This window comes from Schistocerca americana, chromosome 2 (genome assembly GCF_021461395.2).
Source record: "Schistocerca americana isolate TAMUIC-IGC-003095 chromosome 2, iqSchAmer2.1, whole genome shotgun sequence".
NCBI classification, from domain to species: domain Eukaryota; kingdom Metazoa; phylum Arthropoda; class Insecta; order Orthoptera; family Acrididae; genus Schistocerca; species Schistocerca americana.
Genome location: NC_060120.1, coordinates 570,165,536 through 570,180,902, shown reverse-complemented (window position 1 = coordinate 570,180,902; position 15,367 = coordinate 570,165,536). Strand labels below are relative to the sequence as shown.

General features: G+C 38.5%; 1 protein-coding gene across 1 annotated transcript in view; it reads right to left on the bottom strand.

The window, feature by feature from the left end:
* Window positions 1-460: 460 nt before the first annotated feature.
* LOC124593801 (protein lin-54 homolog) overlaps window positions 461-15,367 on the bottom strand; it is a 276,607-nt gene continuing 261,700 nt past the window's right edge. Inside the window, exon 12 of the mRNA XM_047132149.1 lies at window positions 461-1,221. Coding sequence (XP_046988105.1) covers window positions 1,202-1,221 — 20 coding nt within the window. The 3' untranslated portion in view covers window positions 461-1,201. The remainder of the gene's footprint in view (window positions 1,222-15,367) is intronic.

Genomic DNA, 15,367 nt, shown 5'->3' with positions numbered 1-15,367 from the left:
ATGCTTTCACGCACACCAGTTTCTGCCACTAATTTTGGTAGGCACTGTATACAAATCTTGCACTTGGGTACCACCAGTGGCCAATACTAACTGTGTTCAGCCACATATAGAAATCTTAAGAGTTGTGGTGCCTCTGGGACCTCAAACAACAGCTTGTGTCGTTTAGGCCTTAAACTCTGTCTATCCAACATAAAATAGTCCTGTATACACAGTGCCATACATGTGACCTACTTGACTGATTGTAAACACAAAACCATTTCACTTTCCAACACACACTTCCCTATTATTGCCCCAACTTCTCACTTAATATATATACACGAAAATTTTAACCCAAAAGAGTGTAACTTCTGGTTATATATTTTTTAAAATGTGATAAGATTTAGTTTGTACTGGTTTTCAAGGAATTGTAAATAAAAGTAACAGGATAAGCAGATTTAAAATAGACTTAAATAGTGGATTTCATAGCTCAAAAGTTTTACAACATTTTCTTCTGTGGTATGTACAGTTATAGATAAAAGATATACACAGATCTCAACAAAGCAGGACAAATAAATTATACATAATAAAACACTCTTCCTCGCAAAACAGCACACAAATAAAAACAGGTAAAAGTAATAATACGTTATGTGACTGCACACATAATATTGCACCTTGTACACAGAATCAAACTATACACATGATAAAATAATTTTGTAAATCGATAAATATAAAAATAATCTACGAGAAACTGTTTTATTGCCAGCTGATGCTCTTTTTTTGGCATACTTATTAGCCGTTAAAATATTTCTCTATTCATTGTATATGAAGGTCTGATTTTATACATAAAATGTACATTTTGTCTGAAAGACCCTGCTGTCATATCATGCCAGATAAAACAATTATTTTCAGTCTTAAGAAACACATTTCACAGAAAATCTGTGATCATAAAAAGAATGTAAAATATTTACACTGCACTTTCAGTCTAATATACAGTTCACTATCGCTGAAACCACAAAACCTTACAAATTGTGAACTATCCGTGAACACATCAGGGGGGCAGGGGGGGAATATTTTCTGAAGTCAAAGGGAAGTGTGGTTTAATCACTGTATTTACATAAAGCACTTTTATATTTAACAATGAAAAATGCACTTTCATAAAAAATATTTTCCAGTTTTCTTTGCACAGAAACTGATACAGTGTAAAGCTTGGATGACTAATTCTTCACATCTGTACTGCACTAGCTGTAAAAGAGAAAACAGTAGATTATTTGTCATAATATGCATTCTCTGTAAACAAACTTCAGTTCATAGATTTAAAAAAAATTAATTTAAAACATCGTGACAACTAGAGAACACAACCAATCTCTGTTCAGGATTTTATAGTTTTCAGTCCTACAAGTAATCCAAAATGCACCACTGTATAACAGTGGACACTTACGCATGATGGTATTTGTTGTCATGTGAATACATACAGTGTGTTAGAAAAAGTCTTCCATATTTTGAGAGGTGCTAGTATGGACCAAAACCAGAAAAAAGTCTAGAAATATAGGCTCTAAAACGCAAACCTTAAAAGCTAGGAACACTTTTTCCATCTTCACTACTTTGAAGCACCTTTTCTATTGAAAAAACATATTACCAACTGTAAAAAAAATGCACTGCACTCTATATTTTGAAACATCCTGTATAGCCTGCAAGAGCCTGAATGCCGTTTATCCATTCTCACCAAAGTGTTTCTAGTATTTTCTAGATTCTTTCAAAACGTGTACAGCGTAGAATGAATCAAAGCACAATACAATTCTTCAAGTACCGCAGACTTGCAGGTGTGCTTGCTGAAGCAGAGTGTAATTCTCTCTTGAGGGAGGTACAGGCCTACGTATTTCCACATGAGATCAAAAATTAGGGCAGATTTTATTATAATATGACATCTAAGATGACCAAGAGATTTCTTTCCTCATTAAAATCATGTGCATCATTACAAAATACAATCAACTGACCAATTTAGCTAAGTATTTATTGTACAGTTGGATTTATGCCACATTGAATATATTAACTTTATGTTTTATTAAATGTACGGGTACTACTTCAGACTATAACTTTAAACTTTTCTTCGTAAATGGGAGCATGTGACAAACCAAACAAAATGAAGAAGAAAACGTTGTGTAATACTTCCAAGTAAGTCCTATCAATTATAGTTGTGCCATGTACATAAATGGATGGAATACTATCAGATTATAATATTGGAGCTGTAAGAAGGTAAAAATAAAAAGTTAAGGTATATTACAAAGTAGATTTGATTATAAGAAATAAATCAGGCATATCTAAATCTACACCAACATCTACATATATACTCTACAAGCTACAATATGATGCATGGTGAAGGGCATCTTGGACCAGTACTACTCATTCCCTTTCCTGTACCACTTGCAAATGGTGTGAGGGAACTATCTAGATGCCTCCGTACAAGCCCCAATTCTTCCTATTTTCTCTTTGGTCCTTGAGCAAAATTTACATTGGCAGCAGTAGACTTGTTCTGCAGTCGGTTGCAAATGGCACTTCTCTAACTTTTCTCAAAAGTGTTTTGCAAAAAGAATGTCCTCTTCCCTCCAGGAATTTCTATTTGAGTTCATGAAGCACCTCTGGAATTCTCACGTGTTGACTGAATCTATTGATAACAAATCTAGCGGTATGCCTCTGGTTGGTTTGATGTCTCCCTTTACCTGGTGGGATTCCTAAACACTATAGCAGTACTCGAGAGTAAGTCACACTAGTGCTCTATACACAGCGTCATTTATAGATTAACAACTCTTTCCTAGAATTTTCCCAATAAATCGAAGTCAACCATTTGCCTTCCCTCCTACTGTCCTTACACGCTCGTTCCACTTCATATTGCTTTGCAATCTTATACTTAGACATTTAATTGATATGACTGTGCCAAGCAGCACACCACTAATACTGTATTTAAATATTACAGGACTGTTTCTCCTCTTCCATCTGTATTAACTTACATGTTTCTTCATTTAGAGCAAGCTGCTATTCATCACATGAAATAGATACTCTGTTCAACTCATTTTCTATACTTCTACTGTAATTCAATGACAATACTTTCTCATACACTACAGCATCATCAGCCAATAGTCACATTCTTGTGGCACTCCTGATGAAACTCTGTCTCTGATGTATGCTGAGGACAACATACTGGGTTTTGTTACTTAAACAATTTTCGACCCACTCGGATCTCTGGGATCCTATTTCATATGCTCATATCTTAATTAATAGTCTGCCATGGGGCACTGCGTCAAATGCTTTTCAGAAATCTAGGAGTATGGAATCTGCCTGTTGCCTTTCATCCATGGTTTGCAGGATATCATATGAGAAAAAGGCAACCCGAGTTCCACACAAGCTATGCTTTCTAAATCTGTGCTGATCTGAGGGCGACTTTTCAGTCTCAAGAAAATATGTTACATTCAAACTTAGAATATGCTCAACAATTCGGCAGCAAACCAATATTAAGGACATTGGTTGGTAATTTCAAGTGTCCATTACTTTGCCTTTCTTATAAACAAGAGTCACATGCACATTTTTCCACTTACTGGGGACATTGCACTGGGTGAGAGAATCAAGCTAAAAGCAGGCCAACTAACGAGCCAATGTTGTGATGTGCTCCCCGTAAAACCAAAAATGGGATTCCATACAGAACTGGCGACATATTCCTGTGCAAATTTTTCAGTTGCTTCTCTATACCAGGGAAGCCTATTATTATGTTCTCCAAACAGGAATCAAATGATGGTATGTCTGTACGATCCTCCTGTGTGAACGATTTGTGAAACACAAAATTTAAAAGCTGATCTTTCCTTTTGCAATCTTACATTGTCATACTAGGCTGGTTGACAAAAGACAGGCAAGAAACAATCAAGCCACTTACTGATTTTACGTAGGACCAGAATTTTCTGGGGTTCTCGGCAACATCTTTTGCTAAGGCACGAGAGTGGAAGTATGCGCATTGATCTTTTTATAGATGCACAAGTTTCTACAAATTCTGTCTGCTGACATTTCCAAATCCTATTCTAAACATTCAGTTTTTCTCTTTCATTCTTTGTAAGCGTGCAGCTTTCCGAACCGTACAGTACTATGGGGCAGATGATAGTGTTGTATATCTTCATCTTTGTGGTGATTGACAAAGCTTTACTTTTGTGTGGGTTGCTTAGTGAGTACAGACCTCTTGACCCTGAGGCTATTCTTTCATTTATATCAATTGTTATGATATTTTTACTGTGGAAATGTTATCCAAGGTTTTCAAACTTGAGAACTTTTCTGAATTTAGAAAGCTGGTCAATTTCAAAGCAAGGATTTGGGTTTATGACTCGACCTATTTCCATATATTCGGTTTTCTCTTGGTTAATCAAAAGCCCCATTTTGCTGGCACTGTGCCTGAGAGTTCTGTACATGTCTTTCAGTTCTTCTTCAATTTCACTCAGCGACACTACATCATCTGCATAAGCCAGGAGTTTTACTTCAGTGTGTTCAAATCAGAGACCATTGTATAGGTGTAAATTATTCTCCCGAACCACTTTCTCTAATGCAAGGTTGAAGAGGACACACGAAAGAGCGTCTCCCTGTCGTAAGCCTGTTTTAATTGGAAAAGGGGGGGGGGGGGGGGGGGTATGGATCCTCTGAACTTATGCTGCCTGGGAGCCATCCATGCACAGTTGTATCATCCTAATGATTTTACTGGGTTTACTAAATTCTCGTAATGTGTTGTAGAGGCTACTTCTGTGGATGCTGCCGTAGGCTCGCTGGAAGTCAATGAAGAGACAGTGGATGTTTTTGTTAAATTCCCAGTATTTCTCAAAGATCTGCCATATAGTAAACAAATTATCGGTTGTGAAACGGTTTGTTCGAAATCCAGCCTGGTAATCTTGAATAATGTTTTCTGTTTTTCCAGAATGATAATTGAGGGGATTTTGTATGTTATGTTCAGCAAACTGACTGCTCTGTAATTTCCACATCCCGTTCTGTTTCCTTTCTTGTGTACTGGACAAATTATTGCAATTTCCCAATCTTCTGGCAGTGTTTCAGTTTTCTGGATCATTGTGATAAGGTTACAAATTTCTTTGTGTAGTTTGATTCTGCCCTCTTTTAATATCTCTGCTAATATCTGGTCCTCGCCTGCTGCGTTGTTGTTTTTGAGCTTTTGAATGGTGTCTATCACTTTCTGTTCTGTGATTCCACATTCACCATTATTAATGCTGTCACTCTCAGACATCGTGTAATTGAAGGTTATGTACGGATCAGTGCAATTTAACATTTCTGAGAAATACTCTTTCCATCTTTCTAGGATACCTTCCAGCTGCGTTCCTTTGTATACTGATCAACTTCTTTGAGTTTCCATTCCTGCTTTCCACTTCTATAGATGCTAGTACTCCAGTAAGATATTTTCTTTTCTCTGTTTGTAGAACTCTTGCTGTTTCTCTTCTAACTGCCTTGAAGGTCTCTCTCCTGTCCTCACTCTCATTATGCAGCCACAGCATCTTGGTTTCTTTCCTCCTTTCTACTGCTCTCTCACACTTTTCATTGGACCATTTCTGTTTCTTCATTTTCTTTTCTTGCCCAGTGTTTTTTCTACTGCATCTTATTCTTTCCCAAGCCTTCTCGACACTATTTTCATCCTCAGCTTCTTGCAATGCTGTAAATTGGTTATTTATTTCAATCGCATAGGCTTCTTTAACAGACTGTTCCTTCAGTCTAAATTAGGTTTTGGTGTGGCTTTTGGTTGCCAAATGCAAATCATCTTGATTTTCATCTTTCCTACCACTAGAAAATGATCTGAGCCGATTTCAGCTCCTCTGTACGTTCTGACATCTCTCAGAAATGAAGTGAAACATTGATATGTCGTAACATGGTCAATCTGATTTACTGTTGTTCCATCTGGAGAGCACCCTGTACGTTTGTGCATATATTTGTGAGGGAACATCGTCGAGCAAATTCTCATATTCTTTGACAGTGCAAAGTTGATCATTTTTAATTCATTTTAGTTTGTGTTCAAGTACTTGCTATGTTTTCCTATTGTGAGGATGAACATATCCTCTTTACATACATGTGCACTTCACAAGTAATCTGCTACCCTAACAGCTGCTTTCTGTGTGTACGTTGCACCCCTGACCTGTCAAGGTGGGTGCTATCATTCTCTATACCATAATGCAGGTCCAGAAATCTGCAGCCAAGACCATCACAGAGCTGACAGAGCCTCTCACAGAGACCCCCACTTGGCTCCAAACCGAAGCACCCCAATCAGTTATAGGTATGAAATCGGAAATTGTGAGTTCTACTTGCAACCAGCCAGCAAGGCCAGAAGCCTTCACCACTGCCGGCAGGCACCTGTATGAACTAAGGATAGCCTTGGAACCCAAGCAGCAGGCATTACTGGCGTCAACATAAACAACTTGCCGATGACTGTAGCTTATATCATTGATTGGTGCAGGCAAGTTCTCCTCCACACGCTGGATGAGGGCCACAGGCAGACATACTAGATGCAATTTCCCAAAAGTGCTTCATAACGCGCCTAACATTGGAGTCCCTAATAACTAGCAAACCCCTCTCCCCACGTGCCTGCTTGGACCCTGTTGAAGTCCACTCACAGGGCAAATGGGCGAGGCCAGACCGCCAGCCACCAAATTGACTATGTGTTACAACTCACTCAGCCGCCCTGCATTGGGTACCTTGATGGCAGAGACTGTGGGCGAAACAAGCAACATCTCAGATCTGATGGAATTACGATTTCCTTGAGACATATGAGTCTCAACTTTACTGATAATGACAGAAGCTCAAGATGTGAATTAAAATTTGTGCCACAATCGGGACTTGAATCCTGGTCCCTGCTTACTAGGCAGATGTGCCAACCACTACACCACCGTAACAGTATGGCTAACACAGCTGCAGGGACTACCCTAGTTCAGTGACGTCCCTAACACAAACTTCAGTTCACACCTTCACCTTCACTCATTTTTCCCTTCTTAAATCATTACAACTGCTGAGAAAGTTGATACTCATATGCCCAAAGGAAACTGTAATTTCATCAGATCAACAAATCAGCTATTCCTGGGGTTCAGGCAGGATTTCCCCATTACTTACAAAGCTGGAGTGCTATTCCAACAATAGAGAGCCTCAGCGCGCACACCCACGCGCACACCCACACACACACCCACACGCACACACGAACCCATCACCATAATCTCTGCCTGCTGAGGAGAACTATGGTCATGTGCATGAGAGCTCAATTCTCGCGTGTGTTTATTTTTGACAAAGGCCTTGTTGGCTGAAAGCTTACTTTGTGACAGTCTTTTCATTCTCGCTATCTCGGACTTAGCATTTCCACTATATAAAGACTAAAATAAGTAATCTTGAACTTGTGGTTGGCTCATACTCACAAAAAGTTAGGTTAGTGACCCTGTTAACACACACCAGTCACCTACCTACTGACCTGAGGAGGCAACAAGACAACATTGTGGAATAAGTTAAATGATTTATTTCATTTTCTCATCTTTTTATCAATTCCTATAAACATGTGACACCTGACCACTCAAGATGTCTGCTACACAAAAATGTTCAATGCACCTGTTTGTTAGTGAAGGTGAATCTTGCAGTCATTTTGCTTAAAAATATATTCCAGAATGTTGTAGAAATGAGTAAATAATCAATACCCTTTATCATCATAATCATCTATTGCTAACTGCCCCCTATAAAAAAATTATAAGCGGACACATTACCAAAAACACAATAAAAGAGGGAATTCCTTCAGTCACAACAGAGGAGGTATCTACTGCATATGGTAGTCCATTGTTGTCAGTCATTGGTTTCATCTTCCACCAATACTGGCTTCACTCACTTAAGGATCATGATCATCATCCTTCCGTTGCATCCTTGGATGCCCCCTTGGGCATTATCCAGCAGGCTGAGAATGGAGAACTCTGTTAGGGAGGGATCCATCAGTTTGAGAGATGTGGCTAAACTACTGTAACTTCTTCTGCCATAATATTTGGCCAGTATGTGGATTTCGAAATCACTGGTACAGGCCCTGTTTCATTCTTCATTCTCCTTTACTTTCTGTGGTATTGTAGATGGGTCCATAGGTCTTACGAAGCACCTTTCTCTCAAAGACACAGATTGCTTCTTCAGTTGTTGCTAAGATCACCCAGGTTTCATAATCATACAAAAGTACCAGCCTTACTAGTGGTACGTCAGCTGAATCTTATTCTACTGTGGTGAGAGATGTGACTTGAATAAATTGTTGAGACTAAAGAACATGCAGTTATTATTTCTTTTTCATTGCTGCACTTCTTTCATCATTTCACTTTTGTCAGTCAATCTGGACCCCAAAGACTTGAATTCTTGAACTATTTCAAAGGTGTGCCCATTGACAACAATGTGGGGAAAGACAGCTCGACAGTGTGATACAATGAGATATTGTTTTATCATCATTCACCAGCAGCCCAATTTTCTTTGCATTGTGGAGAAATCGGGAAGTATCAGTGTGTAGCTTATTCCAGGGTGCTGGACTCACAACATTGTCAGCAAATGCAAGGATTGTGTCTACTCCCACCATTGCCATTTTTTCAATTCAACCTGTGTCATTGCTTACTCCCTTTCGTGGAACTAAATCTCTAGTTATCTGTAAACAGCATAATCCCATCTTGGGATTGTAATAAGAGCCACTTTCCATATATTCAATACTTTGTGAGACTCAAAATACAGTTTCAGTCACTTTATTGGTTATAAAAATGTTTTGATTTATACAAAAGGTATGTCCTCCACTCTTTGAATTGTCAGCAGCAATTGATGAGCTGCAGTTGCATGGTCAGCCACAAAACATGAGGGAGATGTTGAACAGAAGAAAAGCCTTTGTGCACTTAAATTTGAATTAGTGACATGTTTGAAGCCAAGTGCCAGGTAACATAACATATTTGAATAAGGATTTTGGTGAGAGTCAGAGTATCTGCTGTTTGTGGAGTACGTAACGGCTGGGATATGGATGTAAAGGAACAGAAGATGCATATCTGAACAAGGGATTGGGGGAGCGCCTGCAATGCCATGTTGAGTCTTTAAGAAAATCAGCTGTTACCCATAAAAATATGAAGTTAAGCAGGCAGATGACTTAATGAAATACTATGCTAGTAGTTGTTTGGGAGATGCACTGCACATATCTTACATCTGAGTAAGAAACAGGATATGACAGAATATATATGGTGTAAAAAAACTATATAGGCAATATTTACTTTATGCGAAAAAATTTTACAGGTGTGCTGTTACTCCGCTAGGGGTCTATGAATGTTTGATACCAGTGATTTTTATAGATGATGTTTGAACTGCCGTGTGATTAATGTTGTTTTGGAGTTGGTGCTGGAAATGTCGTCCACTTACCTTCAAGCACAACTGACATCTGCATACTTGCGATTGTATGTGACACTGCCAGACAATCCAGAACAGCTGGCTGCCCATCTGACCGAAGATGCAGCCATTATTCGTGAAACATCTGGTTATTTTGAGCAGTTGTTCATTAATATAAACAGACGACATTTTCAACACCACATCTAAGACAATATGCATCACACAGCAGCTCGAATATTATATCTGAAAATCACTAGTGCCAAAACCTTCATGGAGCTCTTGTGCACTTGTGACATTTTTGTCACATAATATAGTTTTTCTTTTTATCTCTTTTAACACTCAAATTCTGTATGTATAGTTTATTTTTTTTTTTTCACACCTTGTACAGCAGGGTCACCATAAAAAGTAAAATTCAGGCATTAGGACTCCTTTATATTACAGCTAGGATTCAGGAATACAGTTTTTAAAAGAATTTACAGTGACACACACAATTTTTACAAGAAGGCACTGAAAGGTAATGTTATCTTATTTCATTCCATCAGGAGATTAATCAAATAAGTGGAGTGGATCAGCTTCCGATTTGTTTGGAAGACTTAAAACATTTTTCACAGATTCTTTCTGACAGTTAACACATTTCTACAGAGAGAGATTGTCTCATGACTGGCTGAGTACAATGTAACTACATGGATAAATAAATATAGCTACTATGATAATGACATTAAATATAAGTTATTATACACTGCTTCCTAATACAGAGTGAGTATGAAAATGGGCAGGGTTGCCACATAAATCAAGGCAGATCATGTATTTGCAAAAAAAGAAACATTTTTTTCAAAGACTGGTGCAGAGAAGAATGTGCTTGCGAGCTGATATCAGAAATATATAACTTACAATGTCAATTAAGTGGACTAAGAAAAAGAGTTAACACAGGACAAACCTTTTAATATTCCATATTTTACATTCCATTTTTTTATGAGTTTAGAACTACTTTTGCTGTGCAGTTTACCGTGACCTGTTTTCAAAGAACAATATTTTTATTTAACTATCCACATGGAATCTTATAGTGCAAAGGAGGTGGGGAGTACAAAGAGGGTAACTTATTTCCTTTAGCTACACAAGAGTGGACTTCAGACCAAAGACTGATTTGATGCAGCTCTCCATGCTACTCTATCCTGTGCAAGCCTCTCCATCTCCAAGTAACTACGGCAACCTACATCCTTCTGAATGTGCTTAATGTATTCATCTCTTGGTCTCCCTGTACGATTTTTGCCCTCCATGCTTCCCTCCAGTACTAAACTGGTGATCCCTTGACGCCTCAGAATGTGTTCTACCAACTGATCCCTTCTTCTAGTCAAGTTGTGCCACAAATTTCTCTTCTCCCCACTTCTATTCAGTACCTCCTCATTAGTTATGCAATCTACCCATCTAATCTTCAGCATTCTTCTGTAGCACCACATTTCAAAAGCTTCTATTCTCTTCTTGTCTTCACTGTTTATCATCCATATTTCACTCCCATACATGGCTATACCCATACAAATACTTTCAGAAAATACTTCCTGATACTTACATCTATACTGGATGTTAACAAATTTCTCTTCTTCAGAAATGCTTTCCTTGCCATCACCAGTCTATGTTTTATATCCTCTCTATTTTGTCCATCATCAGCTATTTTGCTGCCCAAATAGCAAAACTCCTTTACTACTTTAAGCGTCTCATTTCCTAATCTAATTCTCTCAACATCACCTAATTTAATTTGACTGTATTCCATTGTTCTCATCTTGCTTTTGTTGATGTTCATCTTATATCCTCCTTTCAAGACACTGTCCATTCCGTTCACCTGCTCTTCCAGGTTCATTGCTGTCTCTGGCAGAATTACAATGTCATCGACAAAGCTCAAAGTTTTTATTTCTTCTCCTTGGATTTTAATTTCTACTCCAAATTTTTCTTTTGTTTCATTTACACCTTGTTCAATGTACAGACTGAACAAAAATGGGGATAGGTTACAACCCTGTCTCACTCCCATCTCAACCATTTCTTCCCTTCCGTGCCCCTCAATTCTTATAACTGCCATCTGATTTCTGTACAAATTATAAATAGCCTTTCGCTCCCTGTATTTTACCCCTGCCACCTTCAGAATTTGAAAGAATATTCCATTCGACAATGTCAAAAGCTCTTCTAAGTCTACAAATGCTAGAAACATTAACCTAGCTTCTAAGATAAGTCATAGGGTCAATATTGCCTCACATGTTCCTACATTTCAAGGAATCCAAACTGATCTTCCCCGAGGTCAGCTTCTACCAGTTTTTCCATTCGTCTGTAAACAATTTGTGTCAATATTTAGCAACTGTGACTTATTAAATTGATAGTTCAGTAATTTTTACACTGTCAGCACCTGCTTTCTTTGGAATTGGAATTACTATATTCTTCTCGAAATCTGCAGATATTTCACCTGTCTCAGACATTTTGCTCACCAGATGGAAGAGTTTTGTCATTGCTGACTCTCCCAAGGCTATCAGTAGTTCTAACAGAATGTTGTCTACTCCCGGGGCCTTGTCTCTACTTAGGTCCTTCAGTGCTCTGTCTAATTCTTCATGCAGTATCACAGCTCCCAACTCACCTTCATCTAAGTCGTATTCCATTTCCATAACACTGTCCTAAAGTACATCACCCTTGTTTAGACACTCTGTATACTTCTTCCGCCTTCTAGCTTTTCCTTCTTTGCTTTGGACTGGTTTACCATCTGAGCTCTTGATATTCATACAGGTGGTTCTCTTTTCTCCAAAGGTCTCTCTTAATTTTCCTGTAGGCGGCACATATCTTACCCCTGGTGATACATGCTTCTACATCCTTACATTTATCCTCTAGCAATTCCCACTCAGCCATTTTGCACTTCCTGTTGATCTCATTTTAGATACATTTGCTTTTCTCTTCATCTATTTCATTTAAAACATTTTTGTTTTTCTCCTTTCATCAATTAAATTCAATATCTCGTCTTTATGTACTTGATCCTCTGCTGCCTTCACTATTTCATCTCCAAAAGCAACCTTTTCTTCTACTATTGTATTCCTTTCCCCTGTTCTTGTCAATCATTCCCTAATGCTCCCTCTGAAACTCTTTACGACCTCTGGTTCTTTCAGTTTATCCATGTCCTACCTTTCTGCAGTTTCTTCAGTTTTAATCCACAGTTCACAACCAATAAATTGTGGCCAGAGTCCACACCTGCTGCTGGAAATGTCTTACAATTTAAAACTTGGTTCCTAAATCTGTCTTACCATTACACACTCAGCCTGAAACTGTCCATTGTCTCCAGGCCTCTTACATGTCTCCAAGTCTGTTACACATATACAACATTCTTTCATGATTCTTAAACCAAGTGTTAGCGATGATTAAGTTATGCTCTGTGCAAAATTCTACCAGGCAGCTTCCTCTTTCATTCCTTATCCCCCGTCCATATTCACAAATAATTCCAGTTCCCCGTGACTATTAAATTTTTGTCTCCCTTAACTATTTGAATAATTTCTTTTATCTCATCATTCATTTCTTCAATCTCTTCATCATCTGTGGAGCTAGATGGCATATAAACTTTCACTATTGTGGTAGGCATGGGCTTTGTGTATATCTTGGCTACAGTAATGCATCCACTATGCTGTTCACAGTAGCTTATCTGTGTTCTTATTTTTTTATTCATTATTAAATCTATTCCTTCATTACCCCTATTTGATTTTGCATTTGTAACCCTGTATTCACCTGACCAGAAGTCCTGTTCTGCCTACCACCAAACTTCACTAATTACCACTGTACCTGACTTTAACCTACCCATTTTCCTTTTGAAAGGGATCTGACATTCCATGCCAGTTTTGTTTCTCCTGATAATTATGTCCTCTTATGTAGTCTCTGCCCAGAGATCCAAATGGGGGACTATTTTACCTACAGAATATTTTACCCAAGAGAACGCCATCATTTAACCATACAATAAAGCTGCATGCCCTCGGGAGAAATTGTGGCTGTAGTTTCCCCTTGCTTTCAGTTGTTCGCAGTGCCAGCACGGCAATGCTGTGTTGGTTGATGTTACAAGGCAAGTTCAGTCAATCATCCAGACCATGCCCCTGCAACTATTGAAGAAAGCTGCTGCCCGTCTTCAGGAACCACACATTTGTTTGGCCTTTCAACAGATACCCCACCGTTGTGGTTGCACCTTTGGTACAGCTATCTGCATCACTGAGGCATGTAAGCCTTCGCACCAATTGCAAGGCCTGTGGTTCATCATATCACCGTTTGTGAATTTTAAAAACAAAGATGATGTGACTTACCATACGAAAGCACTGGTAGGTTGATAGATACACAAACAAACACATACATACACACAAAATTCAAGCTTTCGCAACCAATGGTTGCTTTGTCAGGAAAGAGGGAAGGAGAGGGAAAGATGAAAGGATGTGGGTTTTAAGGGAGAGGGTAAGGAGTCATTCCAATCCCGGGAGCGGAAAGACTTACCTTAGGGGGAAAAAAAGGACAGGTATACACTCGCGCGCGCACACACACACACACACACACACACACACATCCATCCATCCATCCGCACATACACAGACACAAGCAGACATTTGTAAGTCTTTCCGCTCCCGGGATTGGAATCACTCCTTACCCTCTCCCTTAAAACCCACATCCTTTCATCTTTCCCTCACCTTCCCTCTTTCCTGACGAAGCAACCATTGGTTGCGAAAGCTTGAATTTTGTGTGTGTGTGTGTGTGTGTGTGTGTGTGTGTGTGTGTGTGTGTGTGTGTGTGTATCTATCGACCTGCCAGCGCTTTATATATATATATATATATATATATATATATATATATATATATATATATATATATATATATATATATATATAAAAAGGATTTTTCGATAAGTAATGCCCCACATTTTCTTTCTCAGAACATATTTATTGTTAAAAGTCAGAATTTGGTGACAATATACATCAATATATCTTGTCCATGTCCTATTTTTCTATGTAGTCTCCATCACTTTCTACAGCCGTATGCCAACATTGTGGAAGAGCATGTATTCCGTGCTGGTAAAAGCTCTTGTCCTGAAGGCATGCCCATGTTTTCACTGCATGACTTATACTCTATCATAGCAGACACACTTCCAATGCTGACCGACAACTGTAGAGGCAATTGTCAAGTTGTGATACACTGGTCAGTACAAATAATGGCATCCACACGATTCAGCATGTCTGGAGCAGTGGCTGTGAAAGGACGTCCTGAGTGTGGCAGATCATGGGGCACTGTTTCTCCATTTCCTGAGGCTGCAACTTTCTTTATCGATCACCCAACTGTACTCCTAACAACTGCAGCATTGCCATACACTGCACACGATCGCTTATGGGTGTTCACCAATTTTTTTTTTTTCTGCACACAAAGATTCAATAAAAGTAAGCTGCTTGCAACGTGAGTCGTATGTACACGCTATTTTGATTCTGTACTACTGCTCTGTCATGTACCAGAACAGTTCGAAACTTTACTGGCGCACAGAATAAACATCAAATGTGAAGCACCAACAAGGATGTTTCTCTATGTATATTAATAGATTTATTTATTTTTTTTTTTTTTAAATGTGGGGCATTACTTATTAAATGACCCTTGTAGATTCTCTGCAGAGAATATATTACATAAACCAAACTGGAGGAAGCTTCCCATTCTGTTACAGGTTACTTTCTTAGTGGGGGGAGGGGGGGGGGGGGGTCAATCCAAATGAAGTGGCACAATAAAAATTAAGGTGGTTACTTGACCATTTGTAAATATTTTAATTTTTTTTATATGTGATTACCTTATAATTGAGAAGTACAAAATAGTTTTTAAAAATTTTACCTTTTACCTTTACTGAATGGCGGCAATTTTCGTTTGTAAATGCGCGACGATGTTTCAGTTTAGAGACATTAGCATAAATACGAATATCTCTGCAATGCGTTAAGTTACAACATTGCAATTGACAGGATGGTTTTTAGAAAAGTGT